The sequence below is a fragment of the Symphalangus syndactylus genome, chromosome 18, assembly GCF_028878055.3.
Source record: "Symphalangus syndactylus isolate Jambi chromosome 18, NHGRI_mSymSyn1-v2.1_pri, whole genome shotgun sequence".
Classification (NCBI taxonomy): Eukaryota; Metazoa; Chordata; class Mammalia; order Primates; family Hylobatidae; genus Symphalangus; species Symphalangus syndactylus.
Window position 1 is genome coordinate 74,894,411 of NC_072440.2, and position 27,941 is coordinate 74,922,351.

Below are 27,941 nucleotides of genomic sequence, written 5' to 3' on the forward strand. Positions count from 1 at the left end.
TTGGTCCCCAGTGCCACTGCTACCCCATTCATCAGAAATTTTTGTTGATATCTCTTCCTGACTACTTTTTTTTTTTTTTTTTGGAGACAGAGTCTCACTTTGTTGCCCAGGCTGGAGTGCAGTGGCATGATCTGAGCTCACTGCAACCTCTGCCTCCAGGTCTTCCTTCCTGCAAAAGATCATAAGATAATAGACAGGGGGAGGCTGGGCGCAGTGGCTCACGCCTGTAATCCCAGCACTTTGGGAGGCCGAGGCGGGCGGATCACGAGGTCAGGAGATTGAGACCATTCTGGCTAACATGGTGAAACCCCGTCTCTACTAAAAATACAAAAAAAAATTAGCCGGGCATGGTGGTGGACGCCTGTAGTCCCAGCTACTCGGGAGGCTGAGGCAGGAGAATGGCATGAACCAGCAAGGCGGAGCTTGCAGTGAGCCGAGATCGAGCCATTGCACTCCAGGCTGGGTGACAGAGCAAGACTCCGTCTCAAAAAAACAAAAAAAAAATAGACAGGGGGAGGAAAAACAATTGTTCTTGGGGGGTCCTTGGGTCTTTCTGTAGATTGAGGAAGTCTCTTCTAACCCTGTTGCTCTCTAGGACATTTAATTCAAAACACTCATTATACCAGGGAGTCACATTTTGGGGTGAAGTTTCCTGTGTTCCTTCATTGGCCTTAACCCCCAGTCAGTGGAGATGGATGAGGCAAAGATCTTCTGCTCCTACTGGAGTCCTTCCCAGCATACAGGCACCCCCCTCTGGACTCTGGCATCTGAGAAGGCATTAGTAATCGGAGAAAGTTCTGGGTACCCTCACATCACACCAAGCCTTTACTCTGCCTACAATTAAGAACGTGGGCCAGGCATGGTGGCTCAAGGCTATAATCCCAGCACTTTGGGAGGCCAAGGCCTGGGGAGGGAAGGGGAGATAAGACCAGCCTGGTTTCTATTAAAAAAGCAAACAAACAACAACACGGGCGAGGCCCATGCCTGTAATCCCAGGACTTTGGGAGGCTGAGGTGGACCAATCACTTGAGGTCAGGAGTTCGAGACCATCTTTGCCAACGTGGTGAAACCCCATCTCTACTAAAAATACAAAATTAGCTGGGCACGGTGGTGGGCGCCTGTAGTCCCAGCTACTCGGGAGGCTGAGGCAGGAGAACCACTTGAACCCAGGAGGCAAAGATTGCAGTGAGCCGAGATCGCACCACTGCACCCCAGTCTGGGCGACAGAGCGAGATTCCATCCCACAAACACATACACATACACAACAACAACAGCAACAAAAAACACCTGGCTATGTAGTGCTGGCACAATAAACGAATTGCCCTTTTGGTGCATGTTTACCCCAGCACACTAAAGGAGAGATGGCTTTTGTTTCCTTTTAATAGGACATGTTGTTATTTTTGTTTGGTAGGGATGGTGAGCCAAGGCATAGTATTGCTGGGTAATTTTGATAACATCAGAGATTGAGCACCTACTATATACCAGACACTATCCTAGGCACTTGGGATACATCTCTGCAAAGATCCCAGTCCTCCAAGAGCCTGTAATCCTAGCACTTTGGGAGGCCAAGGCAAGAGGATTGCTTGAGCCCAGGAGTTCGAGACCAGCTAGGACATCAGGCAAAACCCTGTCTCTCCCAAAATACAAAAATTGGCTGTACGTAAGGGTGTGTGCCTGTGGTCTCAGCTACACGGAAGACTGAGGAAGGAGGATCGCTTGAGCCCGAGAGGTGGGGATTGCAGTGAGCTGAGATTGCACCACTGCACTTAATCCTGCACAACAGAGCACGACGCTGTCTCAAAACAAAACAAAGAAACAAACAAAAACCCTGGCAGACTATTGATGAAAAGGCATACACATTTATTAATGTGCACAGGGAGAACGAGAGAGTGATGATCCCAACCCCTCAATGGGGAGGGGAAGCTTATATTCCATCTAGAGGTTACTGAAAGAATGGGGAACACACCCCATAACAGGAAATAAGAGTAAATCATATGGTTGCCAGCAGTTATGGGATGGACAGAAGCAGAAGCCTGGCTAGCCACAGTGGTCTTGTTAGGTCCTTGAAACCATGCAGATAGCAGCCTTCAGAGACACAATAGGTAGTAAATGTTTCTTTCAGGTTTCAAACATTGTCAGACTCTCAGCTAATGTTTCCTAGATCTGGGGAAGGGAGGGCTCCAAAGAAAGCCTGGCTGCCTCAGTGTAGATTTTCTCTACAGATGCAAATCTTTCCCATGAAAGACAGCTTTCCTTCTATTCTTGTATTTCCAACCCTTCTGAAGAGGTATCTTATTTGTTTTTTCTTTTTTATTATGAAGAGGTATCTTAAAATGTCAAAGAAGTTTAATTAATTAATTTATTTTTGAGAGGGAGTCTCACTCTGTTGTCCAGGTTGGAGTGCAGTGGCTTGATCTCGGCTCACTGCAACCTCCACCTCCCAGGTTCAAGAGATTTTCCTACCTCAGCTAATTTTTGTATTTTTAGTAGAGACAGGCTTTCACCATGTGGCCAGGCTGGTCTAGATCTCTTGACTTCGTGATCCGCCAGCCTAGGCCTCTCAAAGTGCTGGAGTTACAGGCGTGAGCCACCGCGCCTGGCCTGGATTACTTCTAAAACTATGAAAAGTAAAGTGTAGTTAATTTTTAATTTTGTTTAGAGATAAGGTCTCACTATATTGGCCAGGCTGGGATTACAGATGCACGCCACCAAGCCCAGCTAATTTTTGTATTTTTAGTAGACACGGGGGTTTTTCTATGTTGCCCAGGCTGGTCTTGAACTCCTGACCTCACGCGATCTGCCCAACTCTGCCTCCCAAAGTGCTGGGATTACAGGCGTGAGCCACCGCGCCCGGCCATCTATTACTATCATTATTAGTTTGAGACGTAGTTTCACTCTGTCGTCCAAGCTGGAGTGCAGTGGCCCGATCTCGGCTCACTGCAACCTCCGTCTCCCGGGTTCAAGGAATTCTCCTGCCTCAGGCTCCTGAGTAACTGGGACTAGCCACTATACCCGGCTAATTTTTGTATTTTTAGTAAAGACGGGGTTTCGGGATCCAGCGGGTGCCTCAGTGTCCTTCCCCTCCCCTCGCCTGGCCGCGCCGTCCTCTCCCCGCAGCCGGACCGGAACTATGTGATCCCGGAAGTTCCGGGGCCTTTGCTGTGTGGGATAAACAGTAATGGCGGAGGCTGCGGCTCCCGGGACAACCGCCACAACCTCAGGAGCAGGAGCGGCGGCGGCGGCGGCGGCGGCGGCAGCGGCAGGAGCCTCCCCCACCCCGATCCCCACAGTCACCGCCCCGTCCCTGGGGGCAGGCGGAGGGGGCGGCGGCAGCTACGGCAGCGGCGGCGGCTGGACTAAACAGGTCACTTGCAGGTAGGACGTTGCGCGGCGGAGCGCCGGGCGCGGGGAGGGGGCCGCGGGCCAAGCCTGCGGCGCGGGAAGGAGGAGGGCGGCCGGCTTGCGGCTAGAGGCACGGGAGGGCGGTGACCGGCGTTGTCTCGACCTCTGCAGCCCTCGCGGCCCCCGCTGCCGCCGTCGCCGCCGCCGCGTTCCCCCAGTCACTGCGTCAACCCTCGCTGGGCTGCGGAGCTCTCAGCGCTGTCCGCGGAGGCCTGGCGGTGCGCGATTGCTGCGGAGCCGCGGGGCTGCACCGTCGCTTACCCTTCCCTAAGTGCTGCCTGAGCTGGCTGCGAGCGCATCGGGGAGAGGTGGGCTGGCTCCTCCTCTGCCGCTGGAAGGATGCCCCCGCCGCTGCCTCTGGCTCCCGGGGCTCGGGAGGTGGTCACTTCAGGCCGGTCTCGCAGAGATCCTCTCCGGGCCTCGACACCCCGCCGAGGGCCCGGGCGAGCTTTCCTGGCTCCCGGCCCTCTCCTCTCTCCGTGCCATCCGTTTGTAACGTCTTTTCATGTCCCTCCGTCCCTCCGCCCCCCATCCTCCGCCCAACTGTGAGAAGAAGCTTTTGTATTTCTTCTTTGTATGTTTGTCGAGGTTGGCGGTGCTGAGCTTTGTCTTAGAAGCAGGCGTTCGGGGGCCGGGGTCGTCTTCTCCACCCGCGGTTTTTTTGAGCTGCAGATTATTACCCTCCCGCAGCGCTGTGTTCCTCTTTTGAAATTTACGCATCTTCTGAAGGGAGGGAAAGGGCTGTTCGCTCCCGCAAGAGAGAGAGGTTTGGTTTTGGTTTGATGTGCGAGACGAAAATATTAGAAAAATTAAGGGATGGCGGTTGTATGGATGTGTATGCTTGTAAGAAACTACCTAGCTCTACGCAGAAGAGGGCGTTTAGTTGTATGTTTCTTATATTCCGGTTTTTAAATAGTGATCAGTAGCGACTGTAAGCTTTTTTCTGTCAGTTGAATAAATCAACTGAAATGCCGGTTTTCACCTGGGTGGCATAATTTATATGCAAGTATGTAAAAATGATTCCTAATTAGAACTTGTAGTATTAAGGGTGACATTTGAAACCTTCCCAGTCTTTGATGTGATACATTTATCCTGGCGACCTTCGAAGGTCTCTCAGCCTTTGATATGATACATTTAAGGTGTGAAGGATAAGCTTAGTTATTTTACATAATGGGATGTAGAAAGCATAAACGCAATTTCAGGTCACTTGTCTTATTCGTCGGTGGATTATAAAAGTGGAATATTGCCAGGAATGATGATTTTAAAGTTTCTACTCATGGAGCAAAGTATTGGAATATCTATTTCCCTTTTACAGTGCTACAGTTGATCTACATGTGCTAGTTACATCTTTCTTTTAAAAATTGAAACCGGCCTGTCAGGGTGGCTAGGCCGGCGTGGTGGCTCACGCCTGTAATCCCAGCATTTTGGGAGGCTGAGGCGGGCGGATCGCCTGAGGTCAGGAGTTCGAGACCAGCCTGGCCAACATGGTGAAACCCTGTCTCTACTAAGAATACAAAAATTAGGGCGGGCACGGTGGCTCACACCTGTAATCCCAGCACTTTGGGAGGCCAAGCCAGGTGAATCACGGTCAGGAGCTCAAGACCAGCCTGGCCAAGATGGTGAAACCCCGTCTGTACTAAAAATAGAAAAAACATTAGCCTGGCGTGGTAGCAGGCGCCTGTAATCTCAGCGACTCCGGAGGCTGAGGCAGGGAGTTGCTTGAACCCAGGAGGCAGAGGTTGCGGTGAGCCGATATCATCACACCACTTCACTACAGCCTGGGCGAAAGTGAAACTCTGTCAGAAGAAAAAAGAAAAGAAAAGAAAGAGCTTAGATTTACTAGTTTTGGGGGGTTTTTTGTATAGCTTTTGCTTGAGACAGTTTTTTTTGTTGTTGTTGTGCAGATTCCTTCATAGGTCTGGGGTTTTAGTATTTGACATTGTTTTCGGTTGTTCTAGGTACCAGCATGATCTCTTAACAACGATTTTCTCCTTTAGATAGAGGAATGTCAACTATTTTTTTTTTTTTTTTTTTTGAGACAGTTTCCCTCTTGTTTCCCAGGTTGGAGTGCAATGGTGTGATCTCTACTCACCACAACCCTCGCCTCCCAGGTTTAATTGATTCTCCTGCCTCAGTCTCTGGCATTACAGATGCCTTAGTAGCTGGGATTACAGGCATGCACCACCATGCCCACCCGGCTAATTTTGTATTTTTAGTAGAGACGGGCTTTCTCCATGTTAGTCAGGCTGGTTTGAACTCCCGACCTCAGGTGATCTGCCGGCCTCGGCCTCCCAAAGTGCTGGCATTAGAGGCGTGAGCCACCACACCCGGTCTATGATCTTTATCGTACACTTTGAGCTCTCTGAGAAGAGTAGGGGCTCTATTTTATCTACAGGGCTTTCTTTCCTCAGTTCCTGGCATAGAGCAGATACTCAGTAAATGCTTGAGTGATGTTGATAAAGTCATGTATCTAGAATTACCCATTTTAACAGGAACTGTGTAAGATTCCTCTGCTTTCATTAAAAAAAAAAAAACTTGTAAATTACCAAAGACAAAGTACTTAACAGAACACATGTGTATCTTCCGTTTTTTTGAGACGGAGTGTTCCTCTGTCGCCCAGGCTGGAGTGCAGTGGCGAGATCTCAGCCCACTGCAAGCTCCGCCTCCCGGGTTCAAGCGATTCTCCTGCCTCAGCATCCTGAGTAGCTGGGATTACGCCCAGCCACATGTATATTTTTCTGAAACTACCTTATTGAATCATTCAGTAAGTAAACATTGCACGCCAGCAAGGGGAGACACAATATTAGGTGTTCAAGAGAGTGCAGATGTATGTATATACTGTATTATAAATAAACATTTTCAATATGTTTGCTAGGTAAACGTCCCCTAAAGAATCAGGTAGAGGTGTGTTTTAGTGTTTGTGCTGATTTCTCCCTATGGCACATCACTCCTGTATCTAGGAATTTGACTAAAGCTATTTTCTTCACTTAGGGTGTAATCCTCTTAAGTTTTGATTAGAATGTTTTTAATTGCTTGGGATCACCTGTATTTTCTTACTGGTTACATTTTTTCTAATGTTTCTCCTGGGGTTTTCATTGTGTTTTATTTCTGCTGCTTAAGTAAAACCTAAGAATACTTTTCCTCAGAAACTGTGTTATGCTGCCACCACCAGGCTGTTTTTCATATCTTTTATTAGAGGAATACTAAGAAACAGAAATGCTCATCGCATCTGCTACCTTGAGTTACCTTGAGTGTGTGAGGTTAGAACAGTTAATACTTAAAGAGAAGTTGTAATTTGAATTTAGACCCCTCTTTATTAGAGTGCTTCTATAATGGTCGATGAGTGTTCTGGTAGTTGAAATAATACACAAAAACAAGCGTTTAATTTTTGATTTTTCAAAAAACTCTTTTCTTGATTTTTATTTTTATTTACTTTTGTTTTTTGAGATAGGGTCTCGCTCTGTCTCCTAGGCTGGAGTGCAGTGGCAGTGTCTTGGCTCATTGCAGCCTCCACCTCCCAGGCTCAAGCAATCCTCCTGCTTGAACCTCCCCAGTAGCTGGAATTACAGGCACGTGTGCCACCATCCCAGGCTAATGTTTTTTGCATTTTTGGTAGAGACAGGGTTTCACCCTGTTGCGTAGGCTGGTCTTGAACTCCTAAGCTCAAGTGTTTCACCTGCCTCGGCTTCCCAAAGTGCTGGGATTACAGGTGTGAGCCACCATGCTTGGCCTTGAAAGTTGTGGTTTTGTTTTGTTTTTTGAGATGGAGTCTCTCTATGTCGCCCAGGCTGGAGTGCAGTGGCACGATCTCGGCTCACTACAACCTCTGCCTCCTGGGTTCAAGCAGTTCTGGTACCTCAGCCTCCCGAGGAGCTGGGATTACAGGCGTGTGCCATCACGCCCGGCTAATTATTTGTATGTTTAGTAGAGATTGGGTTTCACCATGTTGCCCAGGCTGGTCTTGAACTCCTGACCTCAGGTGATCCACCCACCTCGGCCTTCCGAAGTCCTGGGATTACAGGCATGAGCCCCCGTTCCTGGCCTCAAAAGTTTTTAAAAATGTGGTTAATGGAACTTAAAAATCAGCTGGGCGTGGTGTCTCATGCCTATAATTCCAGCACTTTGGGAGGCCAAGGCAGGTGGGTCACTTGAGGTCAGGAGTTCGAGACCATCCTGGCCAACATGATGAAACCCCGTCTCTACTAAAAATACAAAAATTAGCTGGGCGCAGTGGTGGGCACCTCTAATCCCAGCCACTCTGGAGGCTGAGGTGGGAGAATCGCTTGATCCCAGGAGGCAGAGTTGCAGTGAGCCAAGATTGCACCACTGCACTCCAGCCTGGGTGACAGAGTGAGACTTCATCTCAAAAAAAAAAGAAGGAAATTCTTCTAGAAATTCTTTATCTGAGTGCTGTGATGTCCATAGTGAAATTTATTACTTGGAAACTACATAGTGGTTGTGAGAGGAAATAAGTAATAAATATTTAGATGGTATTGAAAAGGTTATACAGCTGGGAAAGAAAAATTAATTTGCTATCGGTACCATGATTCACCATCACATCTAGCTGTCTTCTATAGCCTTTTATTTTTTTTGAGATGGAGTCTCAGTGGCACAATCCTGGTTCACTGCAACCTCTGGGCCCCCCACCCACTGCAAGTTCAAGTAATTCTGCCTCAGCCTCCCAAGTAGCTGGGACTACAGGTGCGTGCCACCATGCCTGGCTAATTTTTTAGGTTTTTTTTTTTTTTTTTTTTTTTGTATTTTTAGTAGAGACAGGGTTTCACCGTGTTAGCCAGGATGGTCTTGATCTCCTGACCTCGTGATCCACCTGCCTCAGCCTCCCAAAGTGCTGTGATTACAGGCGTGAGCCACCGCGCCCGGCCTAATTTTTGTATTTGTAGTAGATAGGAGGTTTCACCATGTTGGCCAGGCTGGTTTTGAACACCTGACCTCAGGTGATCCACCTGCCTCCACCTCCCAAAATGCTGGGATTGTAGGTGTGAGCCACCGGGCCCACCCTACAGCCTTTTATTGTTTCTTTCTTTTTTTTTTGAGATGGAGTTTTGCTGTTGTTGCCCAGGCTAGAGTACAGTGATGCAATCTTGGCTCGGTGCAATCGCCGCCTCCTGGGTTCCAGCGATTTTCCTCCCTCAGCCTCCGGAGTAGTTGGGATTCCAGGCTTGTACCACCACACTCAGCTAATTTTGCATTTTTAGTACGGACGGCTTTCACCATGTTGGTCAGGCTGGTCTCGAACTCCCAACCTCAGCTGATCCACCGGCCTTGGCCTCCCAAAGTGCTGGGATTACTGGCGTGAGCCACCGCACCCGGCCTTCTACCTTTTTCTAACAAGTATATATTATGTGCACAGATAGTTGGAAATAAAAAGGGGAATAAACCAGTCTTTACCCATCAGGAATTTATAATCTAGTTTGATAAACGGTATATACTCACTCGTTAAAAGTTAAATATCAAAGTAAGAAGTGTCACTGCAGATGAATTGATTAAATGCCGTATCTATTCTATAATGTATAGAAACTCCTAAAGAGGTTAAGATGCCTAGAGATACTCTGAGGGTGCTGTTTGGTTCTCTTGTACCCCTTACAGGGTAACTTGGCAGTTTCTTGTTCTCTATGTTGGGGGCCACTATTAGGTTTCTAAGAGGCGCAGCAGTAGGGGGATTCTAGTAAATTTTGTCTTTATTACTGCACAGTGTCTGATGGAGACAGAGTCTGCACAGTGGAAGGAACTTTAGGAATAATATATGGCCCAGGTTTTCACCAAAGGCAAACTCAACTTGGGTAGTGACATTAAGGTGAATCTGGATGATTTTTTTTTTTTTTGGTAGTATCATTTAAAAACAAGACATATACTTATATTCATTGGTTCTTGTTTGGAGGATAAATTCTTTGACGTAGACTATCTCTATTTTTCTTTTTCTTTTTTTTTTTTTTTTGAGATGGAGTCTCTCTGTCGTCCATGCTGGAGTGCAGTGTCTCAGTGGCGCGATCTCGGCTCACTGCAGTCCCTGCCTCCCAGGTTCAAGCGATTCCCCTGCCTCAGCCTCCCGAGTAGTTGGGATTACAGGTGCCTGCCACCATGCCCGGCTAATTTTTTGTACTTTTAGTAGAGATGGGGTTTCACCATATTAGCCAGGATGGTCTTAATTTCCTGACCTCGTGAGCCACCACGCCCGGCCCTTTTTTTTCTTTTTGGTATGTAAGTTACACTGTTTTCATAATCTAAGGCTTATTATTATTATATATTTTTTGAGACAGTCGTAGTCGTACTCCATCACCTAGGCTGGAGTGTAAAAATAGTTCGTTGTAACAATGCAAAAACAAGGGCCAGGCGCGGTGGCTCACGCTTGTAATCTCAGCACTTTGGGAGGCCGAGGTGGGCGGATCACAAGGTCAGGAGATCGAGACCATCCTGGCTAACACGGTGAAGCCCCGTCTCTACTAAAAATACAAAAAATTAGCCGGGCATGGTGGCGGCGCCTGTAGTCCCAGCTACAATGCAAAAACACAGTGCAAAAACGGACTAATACGCTTGCTTTACTCCTGTTTTCTTATCACCTTGTTTTTTTTTTTTTTTTGAAACGGAGTCTTGCACTGTCTCCTAGGCTGGAGTGCAATGGCGCGGTCTCGGCTCACCGAAACCTCAGCCTCCCCAGGTGTAAGCAATTCTCCTGCCTCAGCCTCCTGAGTAGCTGGGATTAACACATGTGCCACCACACCGGCCAATTTTTGTATTTTTAGTAGAGACGGGGTTTCACCATGTTGTCCAGGGTGGTCTCGAACCGCTGGTCTCGAACCCCTGACCTCAGATGAGCCACTCACCTCAACTTCCCAAAGGTACTGGGATTGCAGGCATGAGCCACCGTGCCCGGCCCTTTCTTTGTATTTATTTCGTATGTTTATGTATTTGCTGGTTGAATATATTAGTCATGAATACTAATTGGTTTTAATATTTTCAAGAATTGGTTTTAATCTAGTTTTGTGGTCCTTGTCTCACAGGTATTTTATGCATGGGGTTTGTAAGGAAGGAGACAACTGTCGCTACTCGCATGACCTCTCTGACAGTCCGTATAGTGTAGTGTGCAAGTGTTTTCAGCGAGGGTACTGTATTTATGGAGACCGCTGCAGGTAAGAATTTGTTTATAAATTTGTTCAGGGGTGGGTTGGAGGAAAAATGTAAAAGACATACTTCTGATAGCTTTATATGTCACTGGTTAAAAATAATGCTTTGAAAATGACTCTTGGCTGGGCAGTGGCTCATGCCTATAATCTCAGCACTTTGGGAGGCTGAGGTAGGAGGATTGCTTGAGCTTGGAAGTTTGAGACCAGCCTGGGTAATCTAGTGAGACCTCATGTCTACAAAATATAGAAAAATTAGCTGGGCATGGTGGTGTGCGTCTGTAATCCCAGTACTTCGGAGGCCGAAGCAGGGGAATTGCATGAACCCGGGAGGTGGAGGTTGCACTGAGCCAAGACCTTGCCACTGCACTCCAGTCTGGGCAACAGAGCGAGACTCTACCTTAAAAAAAATTGGGTAGGACTTTTCTATCTTCCTAGTTCAGAAATGACTAGGTGTATTATCTACGGATGTTAAACAAGTAACCCTCAAATTTATTTTTTATTTATTTTTTGAGACAGGGTCTTACTGTGTTGCCCAGGCTGGAGTGCAGTGGTGTGGTCACTTCTCACTGCAGCCTCAACTTACCAGGCTGAAATGATCCTCTCGCCTCAGCCTCCGAAGTAGCTGGGACCACAGGGATGCACCACCTCATTTATTTAGTTTTTTGTAGAGAGATGGGGGTCTTAATATGTTGCGTAGGCTGGTCTCAGATTCCTGGGCTCAAGCAATCTTCCTGCCTTGGTCTCCAAAAAATGTTGGGATTACAGGCATGAGCCACAGAACCTGGCCCATCCCCAAATTCAGTAGGTTAAAACAGTGAACATTTACTATCTCAGTTTCTGGGGTTCTGGATTCTATGAGTGCCTTAGCTGGATCTAGCTCAGAGACTCTTTTTTTTTTTTTGAGATGGAGTCTCGCTCTGTCGCCCAGGCTGGAGTGCAGTGGCGTGATCTCGGCTCACTGCAAGCTCCGCCTCCCAGGTTCACGCCATTCTCCTGCCTCAGCCTCCTGAGTAGCTGGGACAACAGGTGCCCGCCACGACGCCCGGCTAATTTTTTTGTATTTTTACTAGAGACGAGGTTTCACTGTGTTAGCCAGGATGGTCTCGATCTCCTGACCTCTTGATCCGCCCACCTCGGCCTCCCAAAGTGCTAGGATTACAGGCGGGAGCCACCGCGCCCAGCGTTCAGAGACTCTTATGAGATGGCAGTCAAAATTTTAGCAAGTCATCTGAAGACTTGATGGGGACTCCAGGATATTTTTGTGTGTGTGTGAGACGGAGTCTCGTCCCTCCGTCGCCCAGGCTGAAGTGCAGTGGCAAAATCTCGGCTTGCTGCAACCTCTGCCTCCCGGATTCAAGCAGTTCTCCTGACTCAGTTTCCCAAGTAGATGGGATTATATCTGTGTGCCACTATGCCTGGCTAATTTTTTACATTTTTGGTAGATACAGGGTTTCATCATGTTGGCCAGGCTAGTCTCGAACTCCTGACTTCAAGTGATCTGCCCACCTCGGCCTCCCAAAGTGCTGGGATTACAGGTGTGAGCCACAATGCCCAGCCAGGATTGTTTTTTGGTTGTTTGTTTGGGTTTTTTGTTTGTTTTGTTTAAGATGGAGTCTTGCTCTTGTCGCCCAGGCTAGAGTGCAGTGGTGCAATTTCGGCTCACTGCAACCTCCGCCTCCTGGGTTCAAGCCATTCTCCTGCCTCATCTTCTGGAGTAGCTGGGATTACAGGCACCTGCCACCACGCCTAGCTAATTTTTGTATTTTTAGTACAGACGGAGTTTCACCATGTTGGCCAGGCTGGTCTCAAACTCCTGACCTCAGGTGATCCACGTGGTTTGCCTTCCCAAAGTGCTGGGATTACAGCCGTGAGCCATGGTGCCTGGCCCAGTATTGTTTTTAAGAGGTCTTACTCTCCTGACTGTTGGCAGGAGACTTTAGTTTCTTATTTTTTTTTGAGACGGAGTCTCGCTCTGTCGCCCAGGCTGGAGTGCAGTGGCGCAATCTCCGCTCGCTGCAAGCTCCGCCTCCCGGGTTCACGCCATTCTCCTGCCTCAGCCTCTCCGAGTAGCTGGGACTACAGGCGCCCGCCACCACGCCCGGCTAATTTTTTTGTATTTTTAGTAGAGATGGGGTTTCACTGTGGTCTCGATCTCCTGATCTTGTGATCTGCCCGCCTCGGCCTCCCAAAGTGCTGGGATTACAAGCGTGAGCCACCGCGCCCGGCCAGGAGACTTTAGTTTCTCACCACGTGGCCTTTTCTTTCTTTTTTTTTTTCGAGACAGAGTTTTGCTCGTCACCCAGGCTGGAGTGCAATGGCATGATCTCAGCTCACTGCAACCTCTGCCTCCCGCATTCAAGAGATTGTCCTGCCTCGGCCTCCAGAGTAGCTAGGATTACAAGCATGCACCACCACACCCAGCTGATCTTTTTTTTTTTTTTTTTTTTTTGAGACAGAGCCTAGCTCTGTCACCAGGCTGGAGTACAGTGGCACAGCCTCAGCTCACTGCAACCTCCACCTCCCAGCTTCAAGCGATTTTCCTGCCTCAGCCTCCTGAGTAGCTGGGATTACAGGCATGCACCGCCACGCCCAGCTAATTTTTTGTATTTTTAGTAGAGACGGGGTTTCACCTTGTTGAAAGGATGGTCTCCATCTCCTGACCAGCCCACACCAGCCTCCCAAAGTGATGGGATTATAGGCATGAGCCACCATGCCCAGCCCACACCCCACTAACTTTTGTATTTTTAGTAGAGACGGGGTTTCACCATGTTGGTCAGGCTGGTCTTGAACTCCCAACCTCAGGTGATCCACCCGCCTCGCCCTCCCAAAGTGCTGGGATTACAGGCATGAGCCACCACTCCCAGCTAATTTTGTATTTTTTAGTAGAGACAGGGTTTCTCCATGTTGGTCAGGCTGATCTGGAAATCCCCACCTCAGGTGATCTGCCAGCCTCGGCCTCCCAAAGTGCTGGGATTACAGGCATGAGCCACCACGCCTTTTTTGTTGTTTTTGAAAGAGGCTGTCACTCTGTTGCCCAGGCTGGAGTGCAGTGGAGCAATCTCCCCTCACCGCAACCTCCTCCTCCTGGGTTCAAGGGATTCTCCCATCTCCTCCCAAGTAGCTGGGATTACAGGCTTGTGCCACCATGCCCAGCTAATTTTTTGTGGGCTCGCCCAGCCTAGATACACAATTTGAGTGAACTCCAAGGTCTAAGTCAAATTACCTATGATAACCCATTAGGTATCAGTGCTATGCACGTAAGCCTGTGATCCCAGCTACTTGGGAGGCTGAGGCTGGAGAATTGCTTGAACCTGGGAGGCAGAGGTTGCTTTGAGCAAGATTATATCACTGTGCTCCAGCCTGGGCAACAAGAATGAGACTCTGTCTCAAAAAAGGAAAAAAGGGATGATCAAACACAATGCATCAACCTCCGGGAGCCCTATAAACCCTAACCCTAACCCAGGAAGCAGGCAAGCCTGTGTCTGTTTCCACTCTATTGCTGGTACCACTCGGCTCTGGAAACCCTGAAGGCCACCTTCCCCTGTGGTTACTGCGTAAGGAGGAAGGAGCACTGGTTTGCAAGTCAGAAGCCTGGGTTGAAGCCTCTGCTTGAGTTCCTGCTGGCTGTGGGAATGTGGGGTTACCTTTCCCGGCTGGCCTCCTTTCCTACATGTCCAATGCAGGGGTTCCAGTCACATGCATTGGGCACCATTACATGTCCAAGCTGTGGCAGGATCTAGAAAAATGGCTGGGCTCAGGCCAAGGGGCCTTCCTGTCTGGCAGTGAAAATAAGAGGAGATACCAAGGGCCCTGAGCCTGAGTCTGGAGGAAAAGTCATGAGCACAGGGCAGTGCCAGGGCCCGGGAGCTGCCACAGAGGAGCCCACCTTGGTGACAGACACCTGTAGGCTCATCCGTGATGCCCAGTGCCCAACACAGGGAACTGGACAAACGTTTCTTGAATGACTCTTTTCCCTTCTTGGCTACCTTGAGGACCCTGATTATAATAGTTAGCCGGTTTTTTTTTTTTTCTTTTTTTGAGTCTTGCTCTGTCGCCCAGATTGGAATGCAGTGGCAAAATCTTGGCTCACTGCAATCTTTGCCTCTCAGGTTCAAGTGACTCTCCTTCCTCAGCCTCCCTAGTAGCTGGGGTTACAGGCGTGCACCACTATGCTCGGCTAATTTTTGTATTTTTACTACAGGTGGGGTTTCACCGTGTTGGCCAGGCTGATCTTGAACTCCTGACCTCAGGTTATCTGCCCGCCTGGGCCTCCCAAAATGTTGGGATTACAGGTGTGAGCCACTGAGCCCAGCTGGATTATAACAGCCTTTTCATGCACCAGGGGCTTTATATTCATTATCTCATTTCATTCATATGAGTTGAAGTCAGCTTGTCTTCCATTTCACAGATGAGGAAACCAAGGCCCAGAGAGGTTAGGAATTTGTCCAAGGTCACACAGCTAGGAAGTAGGATTCAAACCCAGACAGCCAGGCTGTAACACCGAGGCTCTTCTCAGCCTAATGCCCTTCCCAGGGGTCTGGGAAGCCCTGACTTGCAGCCTGTCACCTTTGTTTACCCCCCAGCTTCCAGGACATTACATGTGCACCGGCGTGGGATCCTGGAACTGGCAGGAACTGTGGGTTGTGTTGGTCCCCGAACCCCCATCGCCTATATGAAATATGGTTGCTTTTGTGGCTTGGGAGGTCATGGCCAGCCCCGCAATGCCATTGACTGGTGAGTGCATGCCTGGGACCAGGCTACAAAACCCCTCACACTCTGGGGTAGTCAAGGCTTATGAGGAAGTACCCAAAACCAAAGCTGGGGTTTGGTCCCAGGAGATCCCAGTGTGCAGTAGTACTTTGCAGGCAGGCAGAGGCCTCTTGGATAACATGGCCAATGAGGCCAGATCTTGGTACCAGCTGCCCCTTACCCCGGCCATGGGCTGATTGTGTTGCCTTAAAAAATTGGCCAGGAGCGGTGGCTCACTCCTGTAATCCCAGCACTTTGGGAGGCCAAGGCGGGCAGATCACTTGAGGTCAGGAGTTCAAGACCAGCCTGGCCAATATGGTAAAACCCCATCTCTACTAAAAATGCAAAAATTAGCTGTGTGTGGTGGCAGGCGTCTGTAACCCCAGCTACTCGGGAGACTGAGGCAGGAGAATTGCTTGAGCCCGCGAGGCAGAGTTTGCAGTGAGTCGAGATTGCACTGCTGTATTCCAACCTGGGTGACAGCGCCAGACCCTGTCTCAAAAGAAAAAAATAATATAAAGTGACCAGGTGTGTTGACTTACCTGTAATCCCACCAGTTTGGGTCGAGGCAGGAGGATCACTGGAGCCCAGGAGTTTGAAACCAGCCTAGACAACATAGTGAGACCCTGTCTCTATGTTACACACACACACACACACACACACACACACACACACACACACACGCAGCCAGACTATGCACTAGGAACACACGAAGCCAGACTATGCACTAGGAGCTGCCCTGGGAATCCGTTTGCGTTCTCACAACAATCCCATTTCACAGATGAAGAAACCGAAGCACAGAAATACTAAGTAACGTGTCCACGTGCGGTGGCTCACGGCTGTAATCCCAGTACTTTGGGAGGCTGAGGCAGGCAGATCACGAGGTCAGGAGTTCGAGACCATCCTGGCCAACATGGTGAAACCCTGTCTCTACTAAAAATACAAAAATTAGCTGGGTGTGGTGGCAGGCGCCTGTAATTCCAGGTACTCAGCAAGCTGAGGCAGGAGAATTGCTTGAACCCAGGAGGAGGAGGTTGCAGTGAGCCTAGATCACACCACTGTACTCCAACCTGGGTGACAGAGCAAAACTCCGTCTGAAAAAAAAAAAAAAAGAAAGAAAGAAATATTAAGTAACTTGTCTGAGGCCACATAGTTACCAAGATGTGGGAGCTGGGACTTGAACCCAGGCAGTCTGGCTGGATTCATGCCTGCAGCCTCTGCACTCCTGCTACTTACTGTGTGAGAAGCGCCTGTTCTGTGGAAGGTTGTGGGCTGAGATCTTTCCATCTTCCACTCATTTACCCCCAGGGCTGTTCTTAAAGACGGGCATGACAGTTATGCCCATTTTACACATGGGGCCCTGAGGCTCACAAGGGCACGCCACTCACCCATTTCCACAAAGCTATAGCTAGTTAGCAGAGGGCAGAATTCGGCCGCCTCTCCCCTAGCTCGAAGGCTGTGATTGACACAGAGGTTTTTTTCTTGTTGTTGCTGTTGTTTGTTTCTTTTTCTTTCTTTTGAGACAGGGTCTTGCTCTGTCATCCCGGCTGGAGTGCAGTGGTGCGATCTCAGTTCACTGCAAACTCTGCCTCCAAGATGCAAATGATTCTCGTGCCTCAGCCTCCCAAGTAGCTGGAATTACAGGTGTGCACTATCATGCCCAGCTGTTTTTTGCAGAGATGGGGTTAGTAGAGATTTGTTTAATAGAGTTGGGGTTTCACCATGGTCTCTACTAAACCCTGTCTCTACTGAAAATACAAAAATTGCCCAGGCGTGGTGGCACATGCCTGTAGTCCAGCTACTCAGGAGGCTGAGGCAGGAGAATCGCTTGAACCTGGGAGGCAGAGGTTGCAGTGACCCAAAATCGTGCACTCTAGCCTGGGGTCTCGCTTTTGCCCAGGTTAGAGTGCAGTGGCAAAATCATAGTAGCTCCCTGCAGCCTCAAACTCCTGGGCTGAAGGGAATCCTCCCACCTCAGCCTCCCAAGTAGCTAGGACTATAGGCATGTGCCATCATGGTGAGTTAGTTTTTTCTGTGTTTTTATTTTCTCGAGACAGAGTCTTGCTCTGTTGCTCAGGCTAGAGTGCAATGGCATGATCTTGGCTCACTGCAACCTCCACCTCCTGGGTTCAAGCGAATTCTCCTGCCTCAGCCTCCCGAGTAGCTGGGATTACAGGTACGTGCCACCACGCCTGGCTAATTTTGTAATTTTAGTAGAGACAGAGTTTTGCCATGTTGGTCAGGCTGGTCTCGAACTCCTGACCTCGTGATCCACCTGCCTCGGCCTCTCAAAGTGTTGGGATTACAGGCATGAGCCACTGAGCCTGGCCTGGTGAGCTAATTTTTAAATTTGTTATAGAGACAGAGACGAGCCTCCTTATGTTGCCCAGGCTGGTCTTGACCCCCTGGCCTCAAGTGATCCTCCCACCTCAGCCTCCCAAAGTGCTGGGATTACAGATGGGTGTCACCGCACCTGGCCTCTAAGGAGGGTTTCATTATAAACCTGCCCTGAAGGGAGGGAATCCGGTTTTACGAGAGGATGTAGCCTGGTGCGGCCTGGATGACTTCCGGAGGCAGGGACTTGTGCCTGGGCTGAGACCTAAGGGACAAAGGGCAGACATGAAGTTGCCCCACCCAGGCAGAGGGTACAGTGTGGGCAAAGTCAGGAAGTGGCAGGGCTTGGATCACTCCAGGAAGAGAGAGGAGTCGTGTCACAGGAGCTTGAGACCCAGACAGTGAGGCAGGCAGGCAGGGACCAAGCTTGGGCACAGCCAGGGAGGCAGGACAGGGCATGGTGGGGCCAATGGAATCATTACCCAAGACGGGGATTTTCAGGGAAACAGCTTAGATAAGGCCAGGCATACAGTAGCTCCCACCTGTAATCCCAGCATTTGGGGAGACTGAGGTGTAGGAGGGAGGACTGCTTGAGCCTGGGAGTTCGAGACCCAGCCTAGGTAACATAGTGAGCCCCCATATCCACAAAAAATTTAAAAAAGGAGTTTGTGTTCCTGTAGTAGCATACTTGGGAGGTTGAGGTGGCAGTATCATTTGAGCCCGGGAGTTCAAGACTAGAGTGAGCTGACTGAGCCATTGCACTCCAGCCTGAGCGACAGAGAGATACGCTGTCTCAAAGGAAATACAAATTAAAACTCCAGCCGGGCATGCTGGCGTGTGCCTCTAGTCTCAGCTACTTGGGACACTGAGGTGGGAGGATCGCTTGAGCCCAGGAGTTCAAGGCTGCCGTGAGCTATGATTGTGCCACTGCACTCCAGCCTGGGCGGCAGAGAAAGACCCTGTCTCAAAACAAAACAAAAGCAAAAACAAAAAAACAAAGATAGCAAGAACATCACCCACTCTGCTCTTCTCTGTAACTCAGAGAGAAATTATCTGCTGGAAACAGAATGTTCTGAGCTTTGTGAGAGGGACGTAGGAACAGTTCACTAAGTCCGTATGTTCAGAGGTGAAAGCAGCCTTGTCCCCCAGCAAATAGCCAGGAAGGCTCTCAGACCGATTCCAGAGGACAGTCTAAGGGCATCACTCAGGTCAAGGAACCTCTTCCCAAGAACAGCTCGGAACCAAGAGAAGGTTCCACAATTCTGACAATTTCTCACTTCCCGTGAGCCATCCCCTAGAAGGGATGGTGACACCTTATTCTAGAGATCACAAATTCTAATGTCTTGGAGGGGCCAACTAGGCACTGAATGGGACAGGGAGGGACTGGGGTGAACCAGGAGGCTCACAGGTTGACTAGAAAGAGCCAGGCGGGGGAGGATTGACCTGATGTTGCCAGATGTTCTGATCTTCCAAAAAAAGCAGAAAATAAATTTTTATATTAAGTCTTCCAGATTTTTCAGTATTTGCAACTTATTCAAATTTCTTCCAGGCCAGGTGCAGTAGCTCACACCTGTAATCCCAGCACTTGGGGAGGCTGAGGCGGGTGGATCAGTTGAGGTCAGGAGTTCACGACCAGCCTGGCCAACATGGCAAAACCCCATCTCTACTAGTAATATAAAAATCAGCTAGGCGTGGTGGCGCATGCCTGTAGTCCCAGCTACTCGGGAGGCTAAGGCAGGAGAATCACTTGAACCTGGGAGGCAGAAGTTGCAGTGAGCTGAGATTGGGCCCCTGCACTCTGGCCTGGGCAACAGAGTAAGACTCCATTTCAAAAAACAAAACAAAACAAAAAAAAACTTCCAGGGGCCAGGAATGGTGGCTGATTCCTGTAATCCCAGCACTTTGGGAAGCTGAGGCAGGCAGATCGGTTGAGCTCAAGAGTTCCAGATCAGCTTGGGCAACATAGTAGGACCCCTATCTCTACAAAAAATACAAAAATTAGCCAGGTGCAGTGGCACAGACCTGTAGTCCCAACCATGTGTAGTCACCCCACTTGGGAGGCTGCCGTTGCAGTGGGCTGAGATCACACCACTGCACTCTAGCCTGGGTGACAGAGCAAGACCCTGTCTCAAAAAAGAAAAAAAAAAAAAAAAAAAATCTTCCAAAACATATCTGTGGGCTCATTTGGTCTTCGGGCTGTCAGTTCACCTAAAAGCCTTCACTTCTGCAAGTTGGATGTGCTCTGAACAGCTTTTACTGCCACAGTCCACTCCCAGCCCCCGGAAAAGCCATTCAAGTAGAGGGTGGAGCCGTGAGTGACTGGGGAGATGCCACAGCTAGGTTCACCTGCCCGATGGCACCCTGTGCCCGACTGAGGATGGGTGGGGGAATGGGGCGATGTGTACCCACCTTTTCTCCCCCATTGATGGTGACATTGATGTGCCTGAGAACGAAGTCCAGGTCCTCTGGGTAGCGCAGGCAGTAGTTCCGGAATTCCACTCGGCCCACCTGGGGCCAGCTGCTGGGCGGAGCTGTCTCCTGGATTTGCCAGGGCGCCTTCCATCGCAGCAAAGGGAGAGAGTAAGGAATTCCCAGTCCATCCAGTAAAGCTGTGACTCCCCCGACCTCCCCTCTCACTCTCCTGCCCAAGGTGGCCTCCCAGGCCTCAGCACTAGGGGGTTGTCCTTCCTGGAAAGCTCTTCCCCAAATGACCCCCTCGCATCCTGTAGATCTCTGGCCGATGCAGAGCGCCCTCCCAGCCCTCTGTCCCTCTGTCCCCTCCCGTGCTGCCTTCTTCAGGGCACTGCCTGTCCCCAGCCCTCTCGGGGCTCATATGCTTGAGTGTATTCTGTCTCTCACGCCCACTGCACCATCCACTCAATGAGGACAGGCTCTAATTGTTCACTGCTGTATCCCAGGGCTCAGAGCACATAGCAGGTGTTCAATACATATTTATGAACATGAACAAGAAGAGTGACACAGCTGCTGATACAGAAAGTGAACCAGTGGTAGAAGGCACAGGAACTGAAGGGACATAATCATCACTCAGTAGGTTAGAGATACCTCCTGTAAAGCTGTCATCTCAGTGTAATAGATAATGGCTGACTGGACCACAGTTGTTCATTTTTGTCTGCCAGAATTAACGTGATGTTCATGTTCACCTTTTTTTTAAAATACTTGTACAACTGATTTGTATAGACATTGTTCTTTTTTTTTTTTCTTTTTTTTTGAGATGGAGTCTCGCTCTGTCACCCAGGCTGGAGTGCAATGGCGTGATCTCAGCTCACTGCAACCTCTGCCTCCCAGGTTCAAGCGATTCTCCTGCCTCAGCCTCCTGGGTAGCTGGGATTACAGACACCCGCCACCACACCCAGCTAATTTTTGTATTTTTAGTAGAGATGTGGTTTCACCATGTTGGCCAGGCTGATCTCTAACTCCTGACCTCATGATCCGCCCACCTCTACCTCCCAAAGTGCTGGGATTACAGGCATGAGCCACCATGCCCGGCCACAGACATTGTTCTTAATATGAACATGATAGGTAAACTTTTAAAAAGTTTTTCTGATAATATGTAAATGTTGCCTCCAGATTCTTTTAACGTCAAGGAAATGAATAACAGCTTGTCAGAGACTTCCTATGGAACAAAGAATTTTTTAGGTAACTATCATTAGGCTGGATAAGGTAATAGATATATTTCAAAAGAGCAAGTGGAGGTATATCTTATCCGTATCTTTAGGCTGATGCAGAATTTTAAGGTTTAGACAACAGTGTGACATTTTATGCACAGACTAGCTCTGGGTATTTGAGAAGCACAATACAGAGAGTTTAAAAAGTGATTTTGCAAAATCTACACTATGGCCTCTGTTTCTCTAAAGTAAATGTGATTTACTTTCTACTCACTGCAGTGAGTAGAAAAGAAACAAGAAAACTACTAGGAGAGGCTGAGGCAGGAGAATGGCGTGAGCCCGGGAGGCGGAGCTTGCAGTGAGCCGAGATTGCGCCACTGCACTCCAGCTGGGCGACAGAGCGAGACTCCGTCTCAAAAAAAAAAAAAAAAAAAAAAAACAATATCATAAATACTGAAGTATGTTTCAATGTTGGGTGAGTTTTGTTTTTAGATGCCAATAAAACTTACTTTTTGATAAAATCTTTTTAAATAAATATTTATAAATGGAGTCAATGAAATGAGTGGTCTTCTCTGGACAGACACAAGAATAAAAGTGAGTTACCCTGGCTGCCCACCCCGGCAGGAAGGCAAGGATAAAAGCAGCAGCTGTATCGCAGTATCTCATCCTCACAGCAATCCCATGTGGGGGGTCCTTTCATTATCCCCAGTTTACACACAAGGAGACTGAGACACACAGAGAGGGGCGGTAACTTGCCCAGGGACCCACAACCCTCCTTTTGAAAAGTAGTTCAGTTCAGCATTTCCTGAGGCCCACAGCTGGATGTGGCCTGGGCCAGGTTCACTGGTTTTAGCCTTGGGGAGTGCACATCCCCCTCCAGGGCACACACAGGTGCTAAACCAGGCTGCAGAGCACATGACCAAGCTCAGGGGCACTGCAGAGGGCACATAAGAAAACGCTGGGCACCTTTTAGGAAAGACATGCAGCCCTTTTGTGGATGTGCTATAAAATAACAGTGTTGCCAGGCACGGTGGCTCACACGTGTAATCTCAGCACTTAGGGAGGCCGAGGCGGGCAGATCACTTGAGGTCAGGGGTTTGAGACCAGCCTGACCAACATGCTGAAACCCTGGCTCTACTAAAAATACAAAAATTAGCTGGGCCTGATGGTGGGAGCCTGTAATCTCAGCTACTTGGGAGGCTGAGACAGGAGAATCACTAGAATCTGGGAGGCAGAGGTTGCACTGAGCCAACATAAAACCACTACACTCCAGCCTGGGTGACACACAGCAAGACTCCTCTGACACACACACACACACACACACACACACACACCACCACCGCCAACAACAAAAAGTGTTATTTTTTATTTTGTAGAGACGATGTCTCACCATGTTGCCCAGGATCGTCTCGAGCTCCTGGGCTCAAGTGATCCATCTGCCTTGGCCTCCCAAAGTGCTGGGATTACAGGCGTGAGCCACCGCACCGGCCAAAAAATGTGTTACTATTGAGCGCTTACAATGCAACTAATGCAAGTTGCTCTGCTCAGCACTTGAGACCCATGATTTCATCTGAGCCTCACAGCAGCCCTTAGAGGCAGTGACTGTTACTATACACGGATGCAAAGGTGTCTCATGGTTAAAGAAAAGGTGTCACAGGATAACAGGTAGATCCCACTTACGTTAAAAGAAAAAGAAACAAGCAAACAAACGTGTGGGGGTACGTGGGAATCCGCACAGGAAAGTTCTGGGGGAAATGCACCTGAATACCAATGGAGCCTCTCCCTGGAGAGGAGAGGAATGGGGCGAACAGGAACAAACTGTCTTTCTCCACCATAGACTTCTTTTTTTGTTTGTTTTTTGAGAGTCTCACTCTCGCCCAGGCTGGAGTGCAGTGATGTGACCTCAGCTCACTGCAATGTCCACCTCCCGGGTTCCAGCGATCCTCCCACCTCAGCCTGCCAAGTAGCTGGGATTACAGGCACCTGCCACCATGCCCGGCTAATTTTTGTTTTTTTTTTAGTAGAGATGGGATTCACCATGTTGGCCAGGCTGGTCTCGAACTCCTGGCTTCAAGTGATCCACCCACCTTGGCCTCTCAAAGTGATGGGATTGCAGGCGTGGGCCACTGTGTCCAGCCCTGTACTGATTTTTTCTTTTTTAAAACAACAAGCATATCTCTGTTTTATAATTTATGTACATAATTGAAGGGGAGATGCTATAACAACAGTGAGCAGAATGGAGAGAAGTATGTGGAACTTTATATATAAAAATACATGCAAATACAGAATAGTGGTAAGACTAATGAGGACAATTACTTTCTCTTGGGTTTGCTAAACACAATTCTTCTAAAAATATAAAACTCAGTCAAAAGTAAAATGCTTTTAAAAACTGAACTCAGGCCGGCGGGGGTGGTGGCTCCTACCTGTGATCCCAGCACTTTGGGAGGCTGAGGTGGGTGGATCACAAGGTCAGGAGTTCGAGACCAGCCAGGCCAACATGGTGAAATCCCGTCTCTTGAAAATACAAAAATCGCCTGTAATCCCAGCTACTCAGGAGGCTGAGAATCACTTGAACCCAGGAGGTGGAGGTTGCAGTGAGCTGAGATCATGCCACTGCACTCCAGCCTGGAGCGAGACTTAAGTCTCAAACAAACAAAAAAACAAAACTGAATTCAATCAAACTGAATGCTTTAACTGGGTGAATTGCATGGCATGTGAAATTCACATGTCAATGAGGCTATTATAAAAACTAATGAAATAAGTTAGCTGGGCAGGGTGGCAGGTGCTTGTAATCCCAGCTAATTGGGAGGCTGAGGCAGGAGAATCACTTGAACCCAGGAGGTGGAGGTTGCAGTGAGCTGAGATCATGGCACTGCATTCCAGCCTGGGCAAAAAAAAAAAAAAAAAAGCCAAATTCCATCTAAAAAAAACAAAAAACTAACGAAATACCCTGTGAATGAATTAAATAAATTCAGTGTCAAGTTGGAAGCTGCCGGTGTAATACACCCTTGGTTCCTCACGGGGGCACTCACGCCATTCTTATAATGCTCACCCGTGACATGGGACCTGGTTCACCCAGTCAGAATGTTAAAGGAGTGGGCAGAGGTCACCTCTGTGAATTCCTCAGGAGGACAGACCTTATGGAGGCCTTGGTCTCACTCCCAAGGGGCATCTCTCCTCAGGAGGCCAGGCAGCATGACTCCCATGGCACTGGATAGGGTCTCTGAGGAGGCCCAGGCTCAATGCCTAGGTCTGCCATTTACCAGCCATGTGATCTTGGGCAAGTAACTTCATCTTTTTGTCTCAGTTTCCTCACCTGTAAAATGGGGGTAATAGTAGCATCTAAATCATAGGGCTGGGCTGGGCACGGTGGCTCCCGCTTATAATCCCAGCACTTTGGGATGCCAAGGCAGGCAGATGACTTGAGCTCAGGAGATCGAGACGAGTCTGGGCAACATGGCAAAATCCCATCTCTACTAAAAATACAAAAATCAGTCGGGCGTGATGGCGTACGCCCGTGGTCCCAGACACTCAGGAGGCTGAGGCAGGAGAATCACTTGAGCCTGGGAGGCAGTGAGTGAGATTGCACTACACTCCAGCCCGGGCAAGAGTAAGACCGTGTCTCAAAAATCACTCATAGGGCGGGGTAAAGGCTGAGTGCATTACTCTGTGTTAAACGTTTAACTATGGGCCTGACATTCTAAAAGGCACTACGTGTGTCCCTGTTATCATTAATGGTGGGGTGGAGGTGCCGCCAGGCATTATTGTGATTATCTATTATCACTGCGTTCCTACTCGTGCTGGTGTTCAGGGCCTAAGAAGGCAGTTATTAAGGGCAACGCAACATCAAAGACTGGAGGCATGGGTCCTAGTCCCAGCTGTTCTACCAAGCCACGTGGGACCTTGGATCAGCCGTCATCCCTCCCCAGGTTCCCTTTTTCTCCATCTATAAAAAGGGGACTGGGGTTCAATAACTGCAGGGTTTCCCAAACTTTGGTCACTTCCCAGCTACATCATTCGTGTAGTATGCATGTACTCATTCTCTTGTTGTTTTAATATGCTTAATCAAGTCACTTAGACTTAATTTCTCAACTTAAGAGGAAAATTTATTACAATCACTAATGGAAAAGTAGTATTATTTTCCGTAACAGGAGTCCCCTATACAAATACGTAACAGGCCAGGCGCAGTGGCTCATGCCTGTAATCCCAGCACTTTGGGAGGCTGAGGCAGGCGGATCACCTGAGGTCAAGAGTTCGAGACCAGACTGGCCAACTTAGTGAAACCTTCATCTCTACTAAAAATACAAAAATTAGCCAGGCATGAAGACAGGGACCTGTAATCCCAACTATTTGGGAGACTGAGGCAGGAGAATTACTTGAACCTGGGAGGAGGAGGTTGCAGTGAGCCGAGATTGTGCCACTGCACTCCAGCCTGGGTGACAGTGAGACTCCATCTCACACACAAAAAAACCAAATTCATAATAAATAACAGAAGGTTATTTCTGAATAGAAGCCGTCCTGTTGAAGACTCCAAGTGTAAGGGCTGCTGTTTATGTCTGTTGAAGGGAGATCATCTCAATTGATAAGGTGTTAAAGACCTGCTAGTTAAAGACTTTCTCTGTGATACCGTCAAAAATTATGAAAGAGAATTAGAGGGGGAAACTTCTTCACAATGTGAATACCTTCTGAATGCCCTGACAGCATCCCACAGTCTCGTATATGGATACCCCAGATCTTGGGGAAAGCCGGTAAACTATTTTCACCCTAAAACCGGGCTCTAAATAAGTGCTGCAAAAAGACTGGACAAGCATAAGATGCACTTCTACCTGGTGAGGTATCCAGCTCACTCTCCTGCTCAGAGACAGAGGTGCACAGGATAGGGTCCACAGATCTCCTTGGGGTAAAGCTACACCAAAGACCAAGAGGTCCAGACAGGGGCCCTTGCCTACCTGCTTCTCAGTCTCTGAATACGCCTTGAGTCTCTCCACGGCCATGATGTTGGTTTCCATCTCAGATGACATCCGAACCAGCCAGTTCAAATACGTGGTGACCTGTGAGTGGAAGAGTCACGTGACATTTCTAGAGCGAGCAGGCATACTTTACTTTCCTTTTTCTTTTTTTTTTTTTCCACTGAGATAACAGGAAACAAATTATTTTTAACAAGTATGAATCATGGCAGGCTGAGGTGGGCAGATCACCTGAGGTCAGGGGTTTGAGACCAGCCTGGCCAACATGGCGAAACCCCATCAGTCGCTACTAAAAATACAAAAATTAGCCAGGCGCGGTGACGCACACCTGTAAACCCAGCTATTTGGGAGGCTGAGGCAGGAGAATCGCTTGAACCCAGGAGGTGGAGGTTGTGGTAAGCCGAGATATCACGCCACTGCACTCCAGCCTGGACAACACAGTGAGACTGCATCTCAAAAAAAAAAAAAAAAACTTAGCTAGATGTGGTGGTGCACACCTGTAATACCAACACTTTGGGGGACCCAGGCAGGAGGATCGCTTGAGCCCAGGAGTTCGAGACCAGAGGTGGCAATGGAGTGAGACTCCCCACCTTCTACAAATAAAAAAAATTTAAAAGTAGCCAGATGTGATGACGTTTGCCTTTAGTCCCAGCTGCTCAAGAGGCTGACGAAGGAGGATCCCTTGAGCCCTGGAGTTCGAGGCTGCAGTGAGCTATGACTGCACCACCCAACTCCAGCCTAGGTGAAAGATGGAGACCCTGTCTCAAAAATAAATAAATAAGTAACTTGCAACAGTCGGGTTCCTGTTGCTCAGTGGACATTTACCAGGGACTACTACCATGGGCCAAGGTCATGTGGAAGTAAAATAAAGTCTCCACTCTCACACAGTTTCACTGTATGGAAAGAGGCCAAAACTACCAACAGCTAAAAAAACAACTCTTATGTATGCCCAACGGGAGCAAATGGCTTGAACAAAGTGGGTGAAGCATAATGGTGGGTGGGCAGGTGCTAGTTCTTTATCAGGGAGACAGAAAGGGCCTCTGGGCCAAGATGACATTTCAGCAAAGGGCGAAAAGCAATGAAGAAACCTGTGCCACCTTCTTCTGTCTATGGAAAGAGTAAGAGGGAAGACTCATTAGTTGCATCAGCCAAGCACCACTCTAAGTGTTTCACATTACATTTCATCCTCACACACAACTCTAGGACTCAGGTACTATAACGTAACCCATTTTACAGATACAGAACCAGGCCTGGTCATATATAAAACCTGCAAGCAGCATACACAGTCAGGAATTTGATGTTTTGTTTGTTTTTTGAGACGGAGTTTCGCTCTTGTTGCCCAGGCTGGAGTGCAATGGTGTGGTCTCGGCTCACTGCAACCTCCACCTCCCGAGTTCAAGCCATTCTCCTGACTCAGCCTCGCAAGTAGCTGGGATTACAGGCGTCTGCTACCACGCCTGGCTAATTTTTGCATTTTTAGTGGAGACGGGGTTTCACCATGTTGGCCAGGCTGCTGTCACATTCCTGACCTCATGATCTGCCCTAATCCCAGCTACTTGGGAGGCTGAGGCAGGAGAATTGCTTGAACCCAGGAGGCGGAGGTTGCAGCGAGCCAAAATCACACCATTGCACTCCAGCCTGGGCAACAGAGCAAGACTTCATATTGCAAAAAAAAAGAAAAGAAAAAAAGAAAGAAAAAAAGCTAATTAATCTGCAGGGGG

General features: G+C 48.7%; 2 protein-coding genes across 7 annotated transcripts in view; one reads left to right on the plus strand and one right to left on the minus strand.

Annotated features, from left to right (window-relative positions):
* Window positions 1–3,119: 3,119 nt before the first annotated feature.
* LOC134733584 (E3 ubiquitin-protein ligase makorin-1-like) overlaps window positions 3,120–27,941 on the plus strand; it is a 44,203-nt gene continuing 19,381 nt past the window's right edge. For 2 of the 4 annotated variants that reach the window (XM_063623821.1, XM_063623820.1), the window contains exons 1-3: window positions 3,123–3,375; window positions 10,422–10,550; window positions 15,128–15,278. In XM_063623821.1, coding sequence (XP_063479891.1) covers window positions 3,179–3,375; window positions 10,422–10,550; window positions 15,128–15,275 — 474 coding nt within the window. In that variant the 5' untranslated portion in view covers window positions 3,123–3,178 and the 3' untranslated portion in view covers window positions 15,276–15,278. Of the gene's footprint in view, window positions 3,376–10,421; window positions 10,551–15,127; window positions 15,279–27,941 lie in introns of all 4 variants that reach the window. The other 2 variants (XM_063623823.1, XM_063623822.1) reach the window with 2 other exon arrangements.
* Window positions 4,395–27,941, minus strand: part of LOC129468200 (multidrug resistance-associated protein 1-like) — a 113,498-nt gene continuing 89,951 nt past the window's right edge. For all 3 annotated transcript variants that reach the window (XM_055253435.2, XM_063623814.1, XM_063623816.1), the window contains 3 exons: window positions 26,203–26,304; window positions 20,037–20,183; window positions 4,395–5,198 (listed from right to left, as the gene is read on the minus strand). In XM_055253435.2, the coding sequence (XP_055109410.2) occupies window positions 4,941–5,198; window positions 20,037–20,183; window positions 26,203–26,304 (507 nt within the window). In that variant the 3' untranslated portion in view covers window positions 4,395–4,940. The remainder of the gene's footprint in view (window positions 5,199–20,036; window positions 20,184–26,202; window positions 26,305–27,941) is intronic.